This window comes from Phacochoerus africanus, chromosome 15, assembly GCF_016906955.1.
Source record: "Phacochoerus africanus isolate WHEZ1 chromosome 15, ROS_Pafr_v1, whole genome shotgun sequence".
NCBI lineage: Eukaryota > Metazoa > Chordata > Mammalia > Artiodactyla > Suidae > Phacochoerus > Phacochoerus africanus.
Genome location: NC_062558.1, coordinates 60,284,316 through 60,303,352, shown reverse-complemented (window position 1 = coordinate 60,303,352; position 19,037 = coordinate 60,284,316). Strand labels below are relative to the sequence as shown.

At 52.5% G+C, this 19,037-nt stretch overlaps 1 protein-coding gene across 1 annotated transcript in view; it reads right to left on the bottom strand.

Annotated features, from left to right (window-relative positions):
* Positions 1-524: 524 nt before the first annotated feature.
* The window catches only part of C15H1orf198 (chromosome 15 C1orf198 homolog), a 35,315-nt gene continuing 16,802 nt past the window's right edge, over positions 525-19,037 (bottom strand). Inside the window, exons 3-4 of the mRNA XM_047761368.1 lie at positions 7,274-7,813; positions 525-2,347 (exon numbers count right to left, since the gene is read on the bottom strand). Of these exons, the coding sequence (XP_047617324.1) occupies positions 2,291-2,347; positions 7,274-7,813 (597 nt within the window). The 3' untranslated portion in view covers positions 525-2,290. The remainder of the gene's footprint in view (positions 2,348-7,273; positions 7,814-19,037) is intronic.

Sequence of the window (19,037 nt, the reverse complement as noted above, 5' to 3'; positions counted from 1 at the left end):
ACTGCCCTGGAAGTTGGAAGTGGAGCTAGGTGGCGCCAGGCTCTGAAGCCCAGTGGCTGACCTGCGGGGCTGGCACCTGGCTGTGTGATTCCAGCTAGGGTTTCTAGGCCTGTTTTTCCCTCTCTACCATGCTAGGGATCTTCTTTCCCTTGAACATTTCTTTTTTTCTTTTTAGGGCTGCACCCACAGCTTATGGAGGTTCCTAGGCTAGGGATCAAATCGGAGCTGTTGCTGCCGGCCTACACCACAGCTAGAGCAACACGGGATTCGAGCCAAGTCTGTGACCTACACCACAGCTCACGGCAATGCTGGATCCTTAACCCACTGAGTGAGGCCAGGGATGGAACCTGCAACCTTATGGTTCCTAGTCGGATTCATTTCCACTGCACCATGACGGGAACTCCTATTTTTTCTTAATTTTTAATGGTTTTAATTTTTTTAAATTTTATTATAGTTATTTTACAATGTTCTGTCAACTTCTGCTATACAGCAAAGTGACCAAGTATTTATTTTTTTCTTTTTGGCACGCCTGAGGCATGCAGGAATTCCCAGGCCAGGGATCAGACCCACACCACAGCAGCCACCTAAGCCACAGTGGTGACAACACTGGACCCTTAACCCACTGAACCATTAGGGAACTCCCTCCCTTGACTATTTCAACTATACTTAAACGGTACTTAAAGAACATGTATTTGCCACAACGGAGTCAGCTAACAAAGGAGGAAGGTCAAATCCAAGACCCCCGGGGCCCAAATGAGGTTTAGGGATATAATGCAATGGGCAGAAACCAACCCAAAAGTTGGCCGGCCACAGCTTTGGCAGAAACTTTGCTGGAAAAGAACAAGTTGTTGTCTGCTCTACCTTGGAGCCAGATAAAATATTCTGGAAATCATTTCAGAAGGTCCTATGAAACCGAAAGGCTTTTTAAAAAGACACACTTTGATACTGAAATCAGGAGCTCACTGGCAGGCCTCGCAGGGATTAAGGCGTCAGGTGAGAACACAGTGAGAGGCAATGCAGAGACCATGCTTGGCAGGCCCTGCAGGCTCACGCCACTTGGGGGCCACTGGGCAGGGGCTCCCCTACTGCCCTACCCCACCCTGTCTGGGTTGGGGGCCACCTTGCCCCCCCTGGGCAGCCTTGGAGCTGTCCCACCCCCTTTCCCAGCAGCAGGGACCACAGTGGGCAGCACAGAGTCTGGCTTCAGGAGATGCTGTTGCCATGACCACGACGGTCTCCAGGGAGCGCTGCTCAGGCCGTAGAGAAACTCGGGCTCCTCCACTTCTGCTGGTGGTCAGGGCTGGGGGAGTGTCCATTGTGACGCAGTCTGACCAGTTCTTGGATGAAGGATATCCCAGGCCCCTGCCAGCCTCACGCTGGCAGGTTCTAACACTACTAATCAGAGCAGCCCGGCTCGCCAGCAACGTCTGCCATCTGGCCTGACTCCTGCAGATGCCTAGGACAGGAAACACCCCCACAGGCCCCAGACGTAGCAAAGAACTTCCAATGGGACACTGGTACAAAACCCAAGGAAAGCCGTAGCCCTACAACTGCTAAACCTAGATACAAAATAACGTAAAATTAATACAAAACTTAAACATGCAACTCTTCTTTAACAATGACCTATAGGTTGAGTAAGTATCATGGCAGCTTAAAGACACCTCTGCCATGTGCCCACAGTCTGTTTCCTGGAAACGATGAGAGGGTGAAGGGTGGCCAACGTGATACAAGAAGTGTGGCTTCAGCAAGGAGAGCCTGGACAGCCGGGAGCGTTCGGTGAGGATTCATGGGACAGACCTCCCAGTGGCCACAGCCAGTGCGCTGATGCCATTATTGCTAAGGAGGTCACCAAGAGTCACCCATCAAAGGAAGCCCCACACATTTTTTTTAAGGGGAGAGGATAAAGGAAAGGAGATGGAAAACACTTTATACTTTTGGTGACACAGTTGAGAAAGCTCATTCTCTGCAGAGGGGCATATTGAGTGGGGCAGGAATGGAAGTTTTATTTACCAGGTGTACTGAATTCCTAAGAGGTTTTTTTAAAAATTCCAAGTGTAAAACTTCTGTTATCAAATCATTGAAAAGAGCACAGATATCTGGTCTTACCAAAAAGGGAAAAAATCTGGAAACCCGGACGAGGCAATATTTACCAGTTTCCCAATGAGTAAGAAAAGAGTGCACAGAAACCAGGAAAAGCCACAGGGGAACGTTGCCCTCTTTCTCCTCCTTTGCCACCCCACTTTGGAAAACATCTGGAGGTTCTTGCTTTGTTTGTTTTGTCAAACACATTTTACCAGTTGTCCAGAAAATCAAATCCCGTCTTCAAGATGACATTACTTGAGCTGACCTGTAGAAGGGACAAAAACACCAAAGTAAGGCATTCGGCTTTTTTAAAGTTACACATAATCTAAAAACAGCATCTCATTTAAAATGACCCAAATGAAAGAGCCTGCTTCCAGCTCAGAGACTCCCTGACCTCAATTTGCCTCAGTGCTGAGAACCGGAAAATTAAATAAAGTTCGATGCAAAAGCCGCACTCTGCCAGGACCCAACACATACCCTCTCTGTCCCCAGGCAGGTCTGAAGGCGCTCTGTGGGCCCTACCCAAGAGAAAAGGAGAAAAATCTATTTTTTCCTTTTTTTTGTCTTTTGTCTTTTGAGGGCTGCACCTGCGGCACATGGAGTTTCCCAGGCTAGGGGTCAAATCGGAGCTGTAGCCACTGGCCTACGCCAGAGCCACAGCAACTTGGGATCCGAGCCAGGTCTGCGACCTACACCACAGCTCACGGCAATGCCAGATCCTTGACCCACTGAGTGAGGCCAGGGATCAAACCCGCAACCTCATGGTTCCTAGTTGGATTCGTTTCCACTGTGCCATGACGGGAACTCCTATTTTTTCCATTTTTGAACGACGGGCATGTTTAAACTCAGTCACTGTAGAGTAAGAGAACAAGTACAAAGGCAGACTTTCTAATAACATGAAACGCACACACTGAACAGAACAAAAATCAATAAGCTGCCAAGTTGAGAGAATGAAAAATACAGATGAAGGATGTAAAGCTTATTTCCTTCTGATGATGTGGAAGGTTCTGGAGTGATTTCCTCTAACCGAGGAAACCATTCTTGAGCTCACGGACGGCCTGTTCCCAGGACAGGGGGTTGGTTTAAAGGGCCCTCTGTACGCAAAGGCCACAGATTCAGACACATTTCCACAGGCTTCACCAGCCACCGCTCCTGACACAAGCACACGTGCAGATGGTGGCTCAGCCGTCCCGAGCAAGGGAGCCTTGACGCCTCGCCCTCCACACGCTGGCAAACAGAAGATGCTGATGCAGAGGAGACAGCAGGCCAGGGGCTAAGCAGCTCCCCTCCAGGTGGGTCTCGGGCCCAGTTTTGCTGTCTCTCGGACTGATGCAGAGGGAGCCAGATCTTGAAAAGCCAAAGGAGTTCAGGCAAGTGTTCCTTTGGCTGGCTTCCTACCAGTGCCTTACATTCGGCAGCATCTCACCCTGTGCTTTGCACTCAGAAATCTGTTCTTTCAAAGGATTTCAGGTGCTGTGCCCTACTCTCCACCACACCCCCTTGTAAGCACTTTCCCGCGTCTCTTTACAGTTAAGAGGCTCACATATCTGACATCAGTGCTTCCTCCAGGAGAAGATCCCACCGCAGAGCATCGCAGAGAGAGTGCTGGACAGGGACGGGGCGAGCTGAGTGTGGCTGAGAAGGAAGCGCTGTGCAGGAAGAGCAGAGGCACGAAGCATAGGGAGGAGGCCGGCAGCAAGCAGGGAGGGAGGGGCCCAAGGTGCTGGCCTAAGATGGTGGGGGACCCTAAGGGGGTGGCTGCTGGAAAGTCAGTGTAGAGCTGATGGAAGGACTTTTACCCAGCTCCCCTTCTTCAGGAGGACAAGTGACCAGGTCATCTGCACACCCTGGGAACCCTGATCCAGGAAACACCCAGAGCTCAACCATACAACCAAACAACCAATGCTCAACAACAAAACCCACAACCGATTAAAACTCCAGGCAAAAGGAGTTCTTGCTGTGGCACAATGGGATTGGAGGTGTCTCTGCAGTACCAGGATGCAGGTTCGATCCCCGGCCTGGCACAGTGAGTTATAGGACCTGGTGATGCCACTGCTGTGGTGTAGGTCAAAACAGTGGCTCAGATTTGATCTCTGGCCTGGGAACTCCATATGCCACCAAGGGGTAGTGAAAAGAAACAAACAAACAAAAAACTGGGTAAGGGATCTGAATAGACAAGGAGATACACAAACGGCCAGAAAGCAAACAAAGAGATACTCAACATCACCAATCATTAGAGGTATGCAAATCAAACTAAAATGCCAGATACCATCTCACACCATTAGGATGGCTGCTGTCAAAAAGGAAAAGTGGGGAGTTCCCATCATGGTGCAGCGGAAACAAATCCGACTAGGAACCATGAGGTTGCAGGTTCCATCCCTGGCCTCGCTCAGTGGGTTAAGGATCCAGCATTGCTGTGAGCTGTGGTGTAGGCCGGTGGCTGTAGCTCCAATTAGACCCCTAGCCTGGGAACCTCCATATGCCGCAAGTGCGGCCCTAAAAAGACAAAAGATTAAAAAAAAAAAGAAAAGTGTTGGTGAGGGTATGGAGAGACCAGAACCCCTGTGCACTGTTGCTGGGAATATAAAACAATACAGCCATTACTGGAAAACAGCATGGCAGTTCCCCCCAAATTAAATGATCTAGCCATTCTTCTTCTGGGCATAGACCCAAAAGAATCTGAAAGCAGGGATTCATACAGATATTCGTATACCCAAGTTCACAGTGGTGTTATTCACAACAGTCCAAGAAAGAGAAAGACAAATACCATATGATATCACATATCTGAAATCTAATATACGGCACAAATGAACCTTTTCACAGAAAAGAAAATCATGGACTTGGAGAACAGTCTTGTGTTTGCCAAGGGGGATGGACTGGGAATTTGGGGTTAATAGATACAAACTATTGCTTTCGGAATGGATAGGCAATGAGATCCTGCTGTATAGCCCTGGGAGCTACATCTAGTCACTTATGATGGCGCATGATAATGTGAGAAAAAGAATGTATACATGTATGTGTCACTGGGTCACCTTGCTGTACAGTAGAAAATGGACAGAACACTGTAAACCAGCTATAATGGAAAAAATAAAAATCATTATTAAAAAATTAAAAACAAACAAATAAATGAATAAATAAAAATAAATATTTAAAGGAAAAACAACAACAACAACAGTTCAGTGCCCACTGGATAAACCAAATGGTCAATACACATGGCACACTGTTCAGCCTTGAAAAGGAAGGAGATTCTGATACCTGCTACAACATGGATGAAACTTGAGGACATCATGTTACATAAATTAAACCAGTCACAAAGGGACAAATACTGTCTGATTCCATTTACATGAGGTCCCCAGAGAAGTCGAATCCATAGTGACAAAAGGGAGACTGGTGGTTGCCAGGGGCTGGGGGAGGGTGACTTTCACAGGGGACAGAGTTTCAGTTCCAGACTCAAGAGTTGTGTGGTTGGGTGGTCGTGATGCTGGCACAACATCGTGAATGTAACTAATGCCACAGTGGTATGTTTTACGTTGTACATATTTAATGATAACTGTAAAATCTTTTCAGTATATGTTGTTTAAAAAAAAAAAAAAAGGAAGGTAGCCAAGGAGTCTGGATGATGGCAACATGGAAAAAGCCACTGAGGTGCACACAGAGGTGCTGTCGACAGGAAATCTCCCCCGGCTCCGAAATCCAGACTCAAACTTACAGAAGGGACACTGGCTGGCTGGCAGCTCCCGAAAAAAAGGCCTGTGACAGCCCTGGGTGCAGAGCCCGGACTGCTCTGAAAGCAGCATTGCATGCAGGCTGCAGGAGAGTGAGTTTAAAAGTGAGACCCTGCTCATCACAGCGTGGCTCCTGGGGGGCAGGGTGGGGTGGGGAGGGGCTCTGTTACCCCCTTGGGCCACCCTGACTCACCCAGGAAGCTCTGAGGGCCAGAAGCAGCCACGCTCTGGGAAGTGCTGTTTATCTCCAAGTCAGACGGGTCAGGGAGCCTCGTCCACAACCTCACCCGGGCACATGGGCAGGCCATGCACTGTCTCCCCCAGAAACGCTTCTCAGACGTGGCTCATCCAAGGCACTGCTTTGTTCATCATAAAATGTCTCAAAACCACAGCCTCCCTCTAAAATGCCACTACTTGTTTCCTTATTTATGTTGGTTTTGGGTAGGTCTCCAACAATGGCTCCGTTTAAAGTCACAGCCAAACATCCTTTCTTCTCTGAATTTCTCAAGCAACAAAGACCAGCGGCTAAAGACAACGGTTGGTGCTCTACAAAAACGGGGAAACACAGTTCCCACTCTGGCTCAGTGGTAATGAACCGACTAATATCCATGAGGTTGCAGGTTCAATCCCTGGCCTCGCTCAGTGGGTTAAGGATCCAGTGTTGCAGGGAGTTGTGGTGCAGGTTGCAGACGCGGCTCGGGTCTTGTGTTGTTGTGGCTGTGGCATAGGCCTGGCAGCTGAAGCTCCAATTCAGCTGCCCCCGGGGAATTTCCATGTGCTGCAGGTGTGGCCCTAAAAAGAAGAAAGAAAAAAAGGCAGAAACAGGCAGAAGCCACTCAAGATGTCTCTTCTCTCTAAGGGCCTGTCCTTCACGACAAGGACACGCTGAGCCTTGGCTGGTGAACCTCTCAGATCTTTCTTCTGTTTTTCTCCCAACCCCACATAGAAGTTCTTTCCTTAGGACTCCTCCTTGGACACCGTGTCCTGCTCAGAAATGAGGCCCCTGAGGTCCCTGAACATAGACCTTCTAGAGGAGGCCTGGAAGTGCTGCCCATGTCCCCCACATCCCCTCAGGACAGCTACAGTCCCTTCCTCGCCTGTGCCACAGCCCAGCCACCCAGGCCCCTGCGTGGAGCCAGCATCCAAATCCTGCTTTTCTGCCACATCCCCTCGAGACCCCCCCCACCTGCCCTCACACCCTGGGCAGGGCCTGGGCATCAGGGACATCCCCCCCCCCCCCGAAACCGTAATAGGCAAAGGAGTCATGGCACCAAGACGGACTCAGAGAACGCGTGTGTCTTTTGGTGACCAAGCCTCGTGACAACCTGCCAGCCCTGAACCCAAAGCCCTCCAGTGGACTGCAGGTGAGCAGAAGAAAGCATGAGTGTCAGTGGCCCACCGGCCCGAAGAGGCAGCCCCGGTCACTCCTGCGGGGAGGGGCCCCTGGCCAGAAGCGAGGCACCCACCTGAACAGGCACAGGTTCTGAGAACAGTGTGTCCTCTGCGTCCTCCAAGGCCTCCGGGCCGGCAGAGGCGGAAGGCAGCTTTCCCCCGGGCTCGGCCTCGCTGGGAGGGCTGGTGCAGGCCTGGGTGGGCTGGGGTCTCTCGCGCTCCATGCTGAGGCTGGGAAGGACCCACTGCTCCTGGCGGAGGCTGCTGGACTTTTCCTCCTTGGCCTCCCTGGCCTTCGGGGCAGGCTCCTGTCGGTAACAAGCAGGCAGGACCTTCTCCCCCTTCTCGATGGACTTGATCTGGCTGGGGGTCAGCGACTGGAAGTCAGCCTCCGGGCCCTCCCCACGAGACCGCTCCGCGTTGATCTTCCAGAAGGACGCTTCCTCTTCCTTCCGGGCTGGACCCAGGGCATCCAGGCTGGAGGACTTGCTGCCCTGGGAGGGTCGGAGGGCCTGGGACCCCTGGGGAGCTTTGGATGGTGGCCTGGGCTCGCTGGCAGTGCTGCAGCCAGGCTCTTGGATGGATAAGGAAGAGATGCTGAACTCCATCTGACTCTGGGGGACACGGGGAGGGGAGGAAAGAGAACAACACATCAGCCAATGGAACAGGTGCCCCGGCTCAGATATGTCCCCCCAGAGCGACGGTGCTGCCTGTGGTCCACTTGTTGGAACTGCCTCTCTGTGCCCAGTGCTTATTTTCAGGACAAGCATCACATTCCTGACACATGCAGAAGCTTTGAGGGCAAAGCCTGGTCACACTGGATGCTGCAAACAACTCACTCCTGAATCTGATGGACAATGAAAGCCTCTGCTTGGTGAGTTGTTCACCCTCCTGTGTCTCCAAGAGGGACCCCAGTGCCTTCCTGCGGAGGGTGATCACCAGCCCCCTGCCGGCGTGATGAGGAAGGGCGCACAGTCCACATTACAGCACTGCATGACGGTCAAACCCCAGAGCCCCGTCCCCACCTCCTGGGCCGCTTCCCTACTGACCTATAGGAGCTGGCAAGAGTGAGAGAAAACCAACAGTCAGACCCTACTTTCTAGACTAAACCCAGAGAGTGCAGGGCAGGCCTGTGTGCAGCTACAAAGACCTGCCCCTCCACCCCGCCCCACACGCTGCCTTCACACCTGCTACAGGCTGCATGTTTCTGCGCTGCCACGGGCTCCGTGTTCGAGCATTGCTACAGAGTGCGTGTCTGCCTGCCCCATTCGTATGTCGAAGGCCTAACTCCCCAGAGACAGCAGGTGGAGGGAGGCCCTTGGGAGCTTTAGGTGGGGTCTTGAGGGTAGGGCCCCCACAACAGAATGGGTGCCCTTAGGAAGACACAGACACTCTCTCTGCCTCGTGAGGACACAGCAGGAAGGGGGGGTCTCACCAGGACCTATGATCACCTGGCACCGTGACCTCGGCCCAGCCCCAGAGTGGTGAGAAGAAGCACACGTGTGTTGTTTAGGCCCCCGTCTGTGTCCATCACAGCCACCCAGCTGACAAGACTGAATGTCCCCCTCCTGTGCTCTCCTCTACACTGCCCTGTGGCTCCCGTGGGTCCTGGCCATTAGGTGGGGACCCTCCCGAGGACAGGGCAAGGTCTGCACCCCGCGTGCAAGCCCCCCAGAAACACTGTCCTTAATCCGATGCCACCACCTCTCAAAGCGGGAGGGCTGAGCTGTTCTGGCCCATGAACCCTGGAGTGGAAACCTAAACCCCTCTTTACAGCAGAGCTCCCCGGAGGGCGCTGACCCCCAAGCCTTGCAGAGCGAGCGATCTGCTGCCCTAGCCATTTCGGGTTGTGTTTTGTTTGGTTTTCTTTTACGTACCCGCGGCACACAGAAGCTCCCAGGCTAGTGATTGAATTGGAGCTTCAGCCGCCAGCCTACAAGACAGCCACAACACAGGATCCAAGCCTCGTCTTCAACCCACACCACAGCTCAATCTACACCACAGCTTAACCCACCAAGGGAGGCCAGGGATGGAACCCACATCCTCAAGGATTCTAGTCAGGTTTGTTTCTTCTGAGCCACAAAGGGAACTCCACCCCAGCCATTTCTAAAATCAGCCTGCAATGCGCCACTCATCCCTGCCACGTCCAATCCCTCATACACCCCCTTCTTCCTTTCTTTTCTTTTCTTTTCTTTTCTTTTTTAATTTTATGGCCATACCCATGGCATACGGAAGTTCCAGGGCCAGGGATTAAATCTGAGCCACAGTTGTGACCTATATCTATCCTTTAAGCCACTGTGCTGGGCCATGGATCAAACCTGTACTTCAGCAGCCACCTGAGCAGCTACAGAGACAACGCCAGATCCTTAACCCACTGCACCACAGTGAGAACTCCTTCTTAAGATAAAAATACTAAAACTGTAATACGGAAAGTTTGGGAATAAGAAAAAAAATCATAACCCTTCCCTCTTCCCATAATGACCACTACTTTTTGTATTTTCATGTAATCTTTTTCAGATACATATTTTTGAAGCTGCAGTTCTGTTATGCATATAATCTTGGGTATTGTTTTTTCACTTAATCAGAAGCATCATCCATGGTGTTATGTGGTCTTTGTATCATTATCTGTTTATTTTTGGCCAAGTCCTAGGCATGTGGAAATTGCTGGGGCAGGTATCGAACCCGAGCCACAGTAATAACAACACTGGATCCTTAACTGCTAAGCCACCAGGAAACTCCTATAATCATTATTTTTAATGGGCATGAGACATCTCACCGAATGGCTGTCCCACCAACCACCTTCCCATTTTCTTATTATTGGACAATTTGCTACTTCTAATTTTTGATGTTGTAATTTAAGTTGCCACGAACATCTTCTGCATACAGCTCTTCCCCATTTGGAGTTAATTTCCTCAGACAGATTTCCAGAAGTGACATTCCAAACCACAAAAGGTTTAAACCTTTCTTTTAGAGTTTTAGGTGAAGGCTACCAAATTTGTTTCCCAGGGGCTGCCCCAATTTCTTTCCTTTCCTTCCTTTATTTATTTATTTTTTTTCTTTTTAGGGTTGCACCCACAGCACATGGAAGTTCCTGGGCTAAGGGTCAAATCAGAGCTGCAGCTGCCACAGCCACAGCAACGCAGGACCCGAGCTACGTTTGTGACCTAAACCACAGCTCATGTCAATGCTGGATCCTTAACCCACTGATTGAGGCCAGGGACCGAACCTGCATCCTCATGGAAACTAGTTGGGTTCTTAACCTGCTAAGCCACAATGAGAACTCCTGCCCCAATTTCTAATGCCACCAACTAGACATCAGAGTAGTATTGCAGTCACTGAGTATAATTTAAAACTGTGCTAAAGTGGCTCTCTATTACTCTGATGCAATACATCTCCACTTAACGATGGGTGATTCTGGTCTTCTAATGTTTACAAAAAAATGCTCTCCCAGGGCCTTCCAACATGTTTGTCAGGAGGCCTGAACAGTTTCCTTGGCTGAGACTTCTCCTAAACACCCAGACCCCCCTTTTTTTTGGCTGTGCCAAAAGAGGGCAGGGTAACAGTGCTGGCAAATATCAGAAATGAAACACAGTGATACATGTGCAAGAAGTGAGACTTTGACACGTTTTTGACGAATGAATGACTCCCAGCCAGTAAACTTGATCATGCCCTATTACACTATCTTCCACAAATTTTTTTTTTTCCCTTGGGCTGTGCCTGCAGATCAACCCATGCCCCAGGAGTGACCAAAGCCACAGCAGTGACAATTCTGGATCCTTAACCCGCTGAGCCACCAGGGAGCTCCCAAAATGCAGATTCTGATGGCCAGAGGTTTCTCCCAAGATGATGAGGCCACGAGGACTCCAGCTCCAAACACAAGCACAAGCTGCCTTGAAGCTCGGGCTGATAGGAAATAAATCCCAAAAACACCCATCCAAGCTCTGGCTCTGTGCGGTGCCAGGGCTCAGAACAAAGGCAGACTCTGGGAGTCTGTGCACCAGGCAGTTTTCCTTTGTTGGGTTTTTCTTGTTTTGTTTTTGTTTTTTTTTGTTTTGTTTTGTTTTAAGTTCCATTCTACAAATAAGAAAATGAAGGTTTGGAACAAATGAATGAACTGTCCTAGGTCACCGGTCTATGAGGAGACCGTGTGCTGGGATTTCAACCTGGAGGGAGGGACCCTGAGGCCCGCAGCTGTGCTGGACATCATGCCATGTACAGAGGCCAGCAGCCACCAGGGGCGATGCCTGTGGCAACACCAGAGACCCTCGGATGAGGCAGGATTTCTGCATGTCAATCATCTAATCTGATTTTTAAAGTGCTGTTTCTGAGTGCACCGTTCTCAATCCTCTGCATAGTCCCAAATCCCACAGAGAAAACGGGGAGATGGGCACAGAGAAGATGGGTTCTTTAAAGAAGTGAAGTGCCCAAAATAGCTGAGGTGTGGACCAAGACTGGGAACAGAGCTGATGCTGATCTGGAAATTGTACAGTAAGGAAGCCACTTAAAACTGAGCAGTTCCTCAAACCCCAGGCCATCAGGATCAGTCCTTTCTCCAGTGGAGAGAAGCCTCTGGAAGGATGGGCTGAACATGTGTCTATGTGGAGGGCACTGGGCTGCCCCAGGGATGCTGGGGAGGAGGCAGTGACTGGTGCCAGGACTGCTCCAGGCCCTTGGGCAGGCCACCAAAGCACCACCGAGCTGGATGTGACAACCTGCCACAGAACCGCCGAGGCAGAGGGCCTTCTGTCCTGCCTGGAGCTCATCTCACTCAGCTCCCAAACCTCGGATGGGGCCCAGGCTGGGGGTCAGGGGGTTGTCCAGGGATCCTTCTGCTTGGGCTCTCCAGCCGCACAGGTGCCCGTGCACAGCACCCGGACACTGAAAAGTGGCTCCTGGTCACTTCCACAGATGTGTGGGTCACACATAGGTGGCTCCCACACTGCAGCTCCCTCTGTGCTTCACAGGAGGCTTTGGGGCCCTTTGCTCTGTGACCCCACCCTCCCCCAGACCCGCTCTGCCTGCCGCCCCTGTCCACTCTAGAGGCACCTGCTCATGGGCCCAAGGCCATGGTCACCTTCTTCCCTAAAACCACTCCTCTCAGTAAAGGGCACATCACCCAACAACGACGGGACACGAACCCCAGGAACTTTCTTTCTCTGGGACATACTGAGTAACGACCCTGCTTACTTTGGTGGATTCTTGTTTCAGAACCAGGCCTGGCACTTAGTAAGCATTCAGGAAATGCGGGGTGAGGCAGCTAACTCTGGGGGGGGGGGAGGGTATCGACAGTATTCCCAGTGGGCCCCCTCTGCGGGGTGCCCCCCCACCATCCTTGGTCCCCAGGCCGGCGTGCCTATGGCTGAGACATGAGGCAGCATCTGCGCCCAGCAGTGAGTGTGGCCCAGAGCCCCCATCCCGGTCCAGGGTCCGCTCCCCACTGGGATGTAGTGCTTCCCATGGACCCCCGAGCCTGCACCTCCCAAGGGGGCTCTGACACCCCCCGCACCCCTGAAGACCCAACACAGGAGGTGCTGGGAGGGGGCTCTGACACTGGAGCAGATAGGTAAGCAGGGGGCCAGCCCTGCCTCGGGGCCACAAGGCCGGCAGGGGGGCTGCCTCGGGAGCTGTGATGGATGCTGCAGAGTCCGGAAGGCCCAATACCGTTTTCTAATTTTTGGAAAAAGCCAGTTTTCCAGGTGTGGAGGAGCAGCCCATGGGTCAGAGTCCCCACCTTGCGGCGCTGAGCTCGGGCAGGAAGTTGGGGATGGGGGTTCAACTCCCGGGTCTCACAGAAGGCAGCTGAGATGGGGGTTGCAGGACACAGGAAGCCCTCTCCCCTTTAGGTGATACCACTGGCCCCTCCCCAAACATCCCAGGCGCTGGCTGGAGCCCCAGGGCGATGCGTCCAGAGGGTCTGGTCCAGCCAGCCAGACCTGGGCGTCCACTGGCCCACGTGGGGAACTGGGTCTCAGCTGGCCATGTCCGTTCTAAAAACAGAAAGACCACAACTGAGCCCAGTGTCTATTTTTACATCCCACTCACTGGAGAGGAATGTGTAATATTTCTGTAAAGGGGGGCGCAGGCAGCCAAAACTAACTGTTTGGCTTGGCAGCCTCTGGCAGATCTAAATTGTTGAGACAAAGACTGCAGAAACAATGTCAAAAACGATCATAGTTTACTGGAGCACATCCTAATAAATTCACAAACCATTTAACATTTTCTCCTCTCCTCCCCCTCCCAAGAAGGAAGAGGAAGAAGAATCACACAATTAGTCGAAAGGCAACCTGGGGAGGAAGAGACAGCCCAGCCAGTGAGACTGGGGGTGTGAGACCTTCCAGGAGGGGGTCGGGGGGGGGGAGAGCTGGGGGACCACCTGCCCGAACACAAGGGGCTAAATGAGACACTCCTGTTCTCGCCAGGGAAGCAGGCAGCCAAAGCACCGTCCACTCGGGTCCACAGTGCCCAGGTGTCGGGCCCCATGGCAAAGGGAGCCTGGGGAACACCCGACACCCAAGGTGGTGGGTGGTGGGTGGTGAGTTTCAAGGAGCCAGAGCTATGAGGCCAAGGGACACTGCCTCTGCTCCCCGACCCCCCGGGCTCATCATCTCACAGGGATGAGATGCACCAACAAAGAACAAACACCAGCAATGCTAAGTGTGTCCACCCAGCATCTCAGAGGAAGATGGAAGGGGTGACACAGACGGCCCTGGGCTTGGGTGTTTAGTCCACACCCTCCCACTAAACTAGAGGCCTGGGATTCCTGTCCGTAAAAGAGTGGGGGTGGGGGGATTAGCAGAGAAAATGCCCCGAAGGTGCTCAGCAGAGACCAGGGCCCGCGGGAGCCGCCTGGCCACTGCACTGACAGGAGAACCTCCGTCTGCCTGCACGGAGGGCTGGGGGTGGGGGGCCAGGAGCCTGGGAGACAGAGCTGGGAGGGCTGAAGGAGAAACCAGCAGGAAGGACCCTTGGGCCCTGGGCTGAGAGCCGATGGGTCCCTGCACACATGCTGTCGCATCCACGAGAGCCAGGAAAGGTCTGGAGCCAGGGGCTCTGCTCTGGATCTCAGGAGGGTGAGTTAAGAGATAGCACAGGGGTGGGGAGCTGGGAGAGGGGCCCCAAGCAGGAGTGACCCTGTGAAGGGGCTCCATGTGGCCCAGGGTCCCATGCTTCTGAGAAACTTCCCACCAGCAGTGAAGAGGGAGGGCGGACCAGAGCCGCAGCCTGGAACCCAGGACCCTCCTTGCGCTGATGTCCTGATGGAATGTCTGTCTGTCCCCCACAGGCGGACAGCCTTTGAGCCACATGCAGACCTGAGCTCACTGCCCTCAGGAGCAGTGACATGACCGACTGCCTGGGCCTGCAAATCCTCAGGCGTGGGCTCAGAGTGCGGGAGACACCCCTGCTCCCACGCATGTTCTTCTCCTGAGCGGGGACTGGGGGCCACCTACCTTGGGAGTGGCCTACATTGGCCCCCAGGGCTCAAGGAGCCAAACCCTGTTCCCAAGGGTAGTGACCTCGGGTGAAGGAATGGGTGGACAGACAGGAAAAATCCAGACAGCCTGGGGGAGGAAGGCGCATGGGGGAAGGGTCCCCAGAGTCCCACTGCCCCTGCAGGAGTCGCCTTGAAATTCCCCAGCCCAGACGTGGGAATGTCAGGAATCCTCTCCTCCCCCCGCCCCGTCTCTGGAGTATTCCAAGTGCTGAGCATTTTCCTCTGGAAACTCAGGAGCAGGAGAGAAGAATCTATGGGGGTGGGGGGTGCCCCCCCACCTCTGCAGGCACCCTCTCCTCCCCTCCTCTCGCTCAGCACACCTGCCAGGCTGACGGAGGAGTGGAAAGGTGACCAAGCCCACCTGCCAACCAAGACAGGCACTGCTCCCTCTGGGCCTCTCTCCCATGACCAGAGAGGTCAAAGCCACAGAGGCATCGGGGCCTGGCGCAGCCTTGGGAGGGGGCAGCCCATGAGGGGAGGGGCGGGCTGGAAGACCACCTGCGAGCCCACCATCCATGGCCTTCCCGATCAGAGCTACCTTTCCAGGGGGCAAGCCCAGCGGCAGCTCACCCGTCCCCTGTAGGTAGAACCCACCACGGGCTGGCCTGAAGAAAGGGGCCCAGGCAGAGGCAAAAACTGGGGAGAAACCCCAAGCGCTTGGGATTCTTGGCTCTGGCCCCAACAGTGATCCTGACCTCAGCTGCCCTGACTACTGGGGGCCGAGAAGTCAGAGCTTAGAAAGAGCTGAGCACTTAGCTGGTGATCATTAAACATCTGCTGAACTGAACGGCTGGGGAGTTCTCGTTGTGCCTCAGCAGGTTAAGAACCCAACTAGTATCCATGAGGATTCAGGTTCAAAGCCTGGTCCCACTCAGTGGGTTAAGGATCTGGTGTTGCCTTGAGCTGTGATGTAGGTCTCAGACTCAGCTCATATCTTGCGTTGCTGTGGCTGTGGTGTAGGCCAGTGGATACTGCTCCAATTGGACCCCTAGCCTAGGAACTTCCACATGCTGCAGATGTGGCCCTAAAAAGAAAAAACCAAAAAAAAAAAAGAAAGAAACAACTGGGTGGCTAAAGCTGTTTCCCTGCCTGAGTTCTACCCCCAAATGCAGCCATCCCCTCACAAGACTGTCTTCTGCGAACACGTGCTTAATCATTTTTAGGTCCTAAGCATAATGTCTGACACAGAGTGGATAGGCAATCAATGTTCACTGAATTGCTGAAAAAAATCAATGGATGATGTCACAGAGACAGGAAATAGAAGGGAGGGTGCCAGCGGCTGGGGCTGGGGGAGTTTTTGTTTAATGGAGACAGTTTCAGTTTGGGAAGATGACAAAGTCTTGGAGATGGATGGTGGGGGTAGGTGCACAACAATGTCCACTGATGGTACGTTTCATGTCATATGCCTTTTACCACTATTAAAAATTTAAACCAAAAAAAAAAAAAAAAAGCAACGGATGATAGACAATCAAATTAGCTTGCGTCAGGGCTGCGGGAGTATAAGCCGTTTTAGATTCAAAACCGCACAAGTTCTCTGCAGCTCTCTATCAGGGGCACAAGTACTCTGTAGCTCTCTGTCAGAAGTTCAATCCAAGTCCTCCTTGAATCAGGCTGGACTGTCTCTGTTTGACCCTCAGAACAGAGCAGAGGAGACTCCAAGGTTCCCAAGCCTAAGCCTTGGGGGGCCTTGCCTGCTTTATGCTTGCTGCAGGGAACTCTTCCTCCACTATGTGGGTCACTGGACACATGTGGCCCCAACTAGAGCTGGAGCAGTCCGCTCCCATCAGACGACACATGAGTGGTTCCCGAAAAAGCCCAGAGAAAACCAGCCTGGCTGAGCCCTACCCAGACCACCAGCCCACAGAATCAGGAGCAAAGAAAGGGCTGCTTCAAGCCACAAAGCTGTGGTGTCTGCTGTGCATCAAAGGCATCAGCTGAGCCCTGCACTTGGGGTTGGGGCTCTGCCCTGGCTAACCCACCTCCTGTCTGCAGCTCCCAAAAGAAGGCTCGTCAGTCTTTGTGTTCTAAGGAGTGTGACAAAGCAGGGAGCAGGGGATTAGAGCCTGTGGCTGGGGATGGGTGAGTGGTGGACGCTGACTCATGAAGATGAATAGGGGTGAGGCCCTTTGCTCTCTGGAACAGTTTCTATCTTGCCTCTACAAAATTCTGACTTTAAACAATCTCAGTCTGACTTGAGAGGTCAAACCAAGAGGCAAGGACACAGAGAGTCTGTCAGCTCATGACATAAGCTGGTTCTCTCATTGAAATGGAACATGAAATGGAACAGAGACCTGTGAGCCACAAAAACATGCTTTTTTTTGGTCTCGCTCATGGTACACAGAAGTTCCCGGCCTGGGTTCGAATCCACAGCACAGCAGTCACAATGCCAAATCCTTAACCACTAGGCCAGCAGGGAACTCCAGGACATGCTTTTTACTTAAAAGATACAAGTTAAAATGGGCAACACACACTGACTTGATTTTATCAAGCCTTCTCGATTTATGCGGGTGTTTAAGGGACCTGGCTGGCATCTGAGGACAACTAGCAGCAGCACAAGTGTGACCCATGATGGACTGTGTCAGCTCTCCTTGTTCTAGAGACCTCTTCCGGGCACCTGTTACTACGCTGAGCCTTGTTCTTAGCAGCCACCCCCGGTGCCGCCCCGCCCTTATCCCAGAATGTCAGCTGCATGGGGTTCACAACGGATGAAATGACCCATCCCACAAACGGGTGACTGGAGAACATTTAACAAGGGCAGATATCCGCATGGTGGGCAGGATGGACTTCAGGCTCAGGGCACTTTAACGAATTACACTTCTCTGTATCTTCATCACTGAGATGTCATCAAAGACAGGGCCCAGTCCAGGAACCCCTGTGCTGCCCTCTGCTCTGTACCCAGGGCTGTTCCCTGCCCCTGCAGAGCTCCCATCCACCTGCTCCTAGACTCAGGTGCAGGATCAGTGCTTCTCAGGCAGCTATCTGGGAAGCCCATAGAAAAGGAACATGGAAGGCCCTGGCTGAATGTCAATGCAGGGATGGTCCTTCTACCCACTTCCAAATGTCCTCTGCACCATTGGCAGACAATTCTAGAGCTGCTGGATTCCAGAGCTGCTGTGATTTCAGGTGGTTCCCCATACCCGGCCCCTCCTTTGACCACTGTCCAGATCCCAGTGCAGACTCCAGCTTCCAGGCACACTTGTGCTCGCCCTGTCCTCTGCACAGACCTAGGTTATTCATCTGCCAGGGAAATAAAAAAATCCCACGTGCAGGATGCGGATGTTTGCATCTTTATTTTTAGGACGTTTAGGACCTAGCCTCTGGGACCCCAGGGGCAGAAGGAATCTGCTTGCTTGCCAGGTGAACAGGCTCATCTGCATTAATGTTGGGGATTCTCAAAAGCTACCTCCTGATTCTCACGGAAGAGTCACCTCAACTTTCATAGGTGTCCTCGGCCTAGGACAGCCTGTGTCACCTGGGGCAGCAAGCATCACTTACAGCGCTGCTCTTGGGCATCAATACCAGTGGTCCCGAAAACATAGACCCCCTTGTGAGGGCCCCTCAGACCATCTGAGGAGCCCTACCATGGCTTTGCTCCACTCTGACCCCCCTCCTTCCAGTCCCCTGTATGTCATTTCTGCCAGGACAAGTGAAAAACCAACAAGCAAGCCCCTTCCGGGGTCAGCACCTGAAAGCCCTGATCTGACCTCATGCCTATGCCCTACTCCAGGCACACAGCCACCCTGCTCACCCCCATTATGGAAGAATGCTCCGACACACAGCATCGAATGTTCTAGAACTCAGAGAACCCTGGTTTTTTTCCTTTTCTTTGGGTTAGAGACAGCTGCCTTTTGCTCACTTTGCTACTTATTAATGTATTGGTACTGGAACAACCAGTACCACTGGGAGAGTGGGGAAATGGATTAAACTCAATTATGCTTGATACTCTTAAGCAACTCTGCTAAAAACAATAAGCAATAAATGAATGGCTGGAGACCAGAGTTAGGGTTGTGTTGGTGAATAAGCTGTGCCCTCCAGCTTCCTGGGGTTCAAAGAGCGGTCCTTTCCTTTTCTCCCCCACCCTCAGCACCTCCATCCCTTAGAGCTGACCTACCAGGCAGTTCTTTTCTTTCCTTTTTTTTTGGGGGGGGGGTGTTTCAAGGCCACACCCATGGCATACGGAGGTTCCCAGGCTGGGGGTTGAATCCAAGCTACCGCTACCAGCCTACAACACAGCCACAGCAACTCAGGATCCAAGCCTTGTCTGCAACCTACACCACAGCTCACAGCAACACTGGATCCTTAACCCACTGAGCAAGGCCAGGGATCAAACACGCATCCTCATGGAC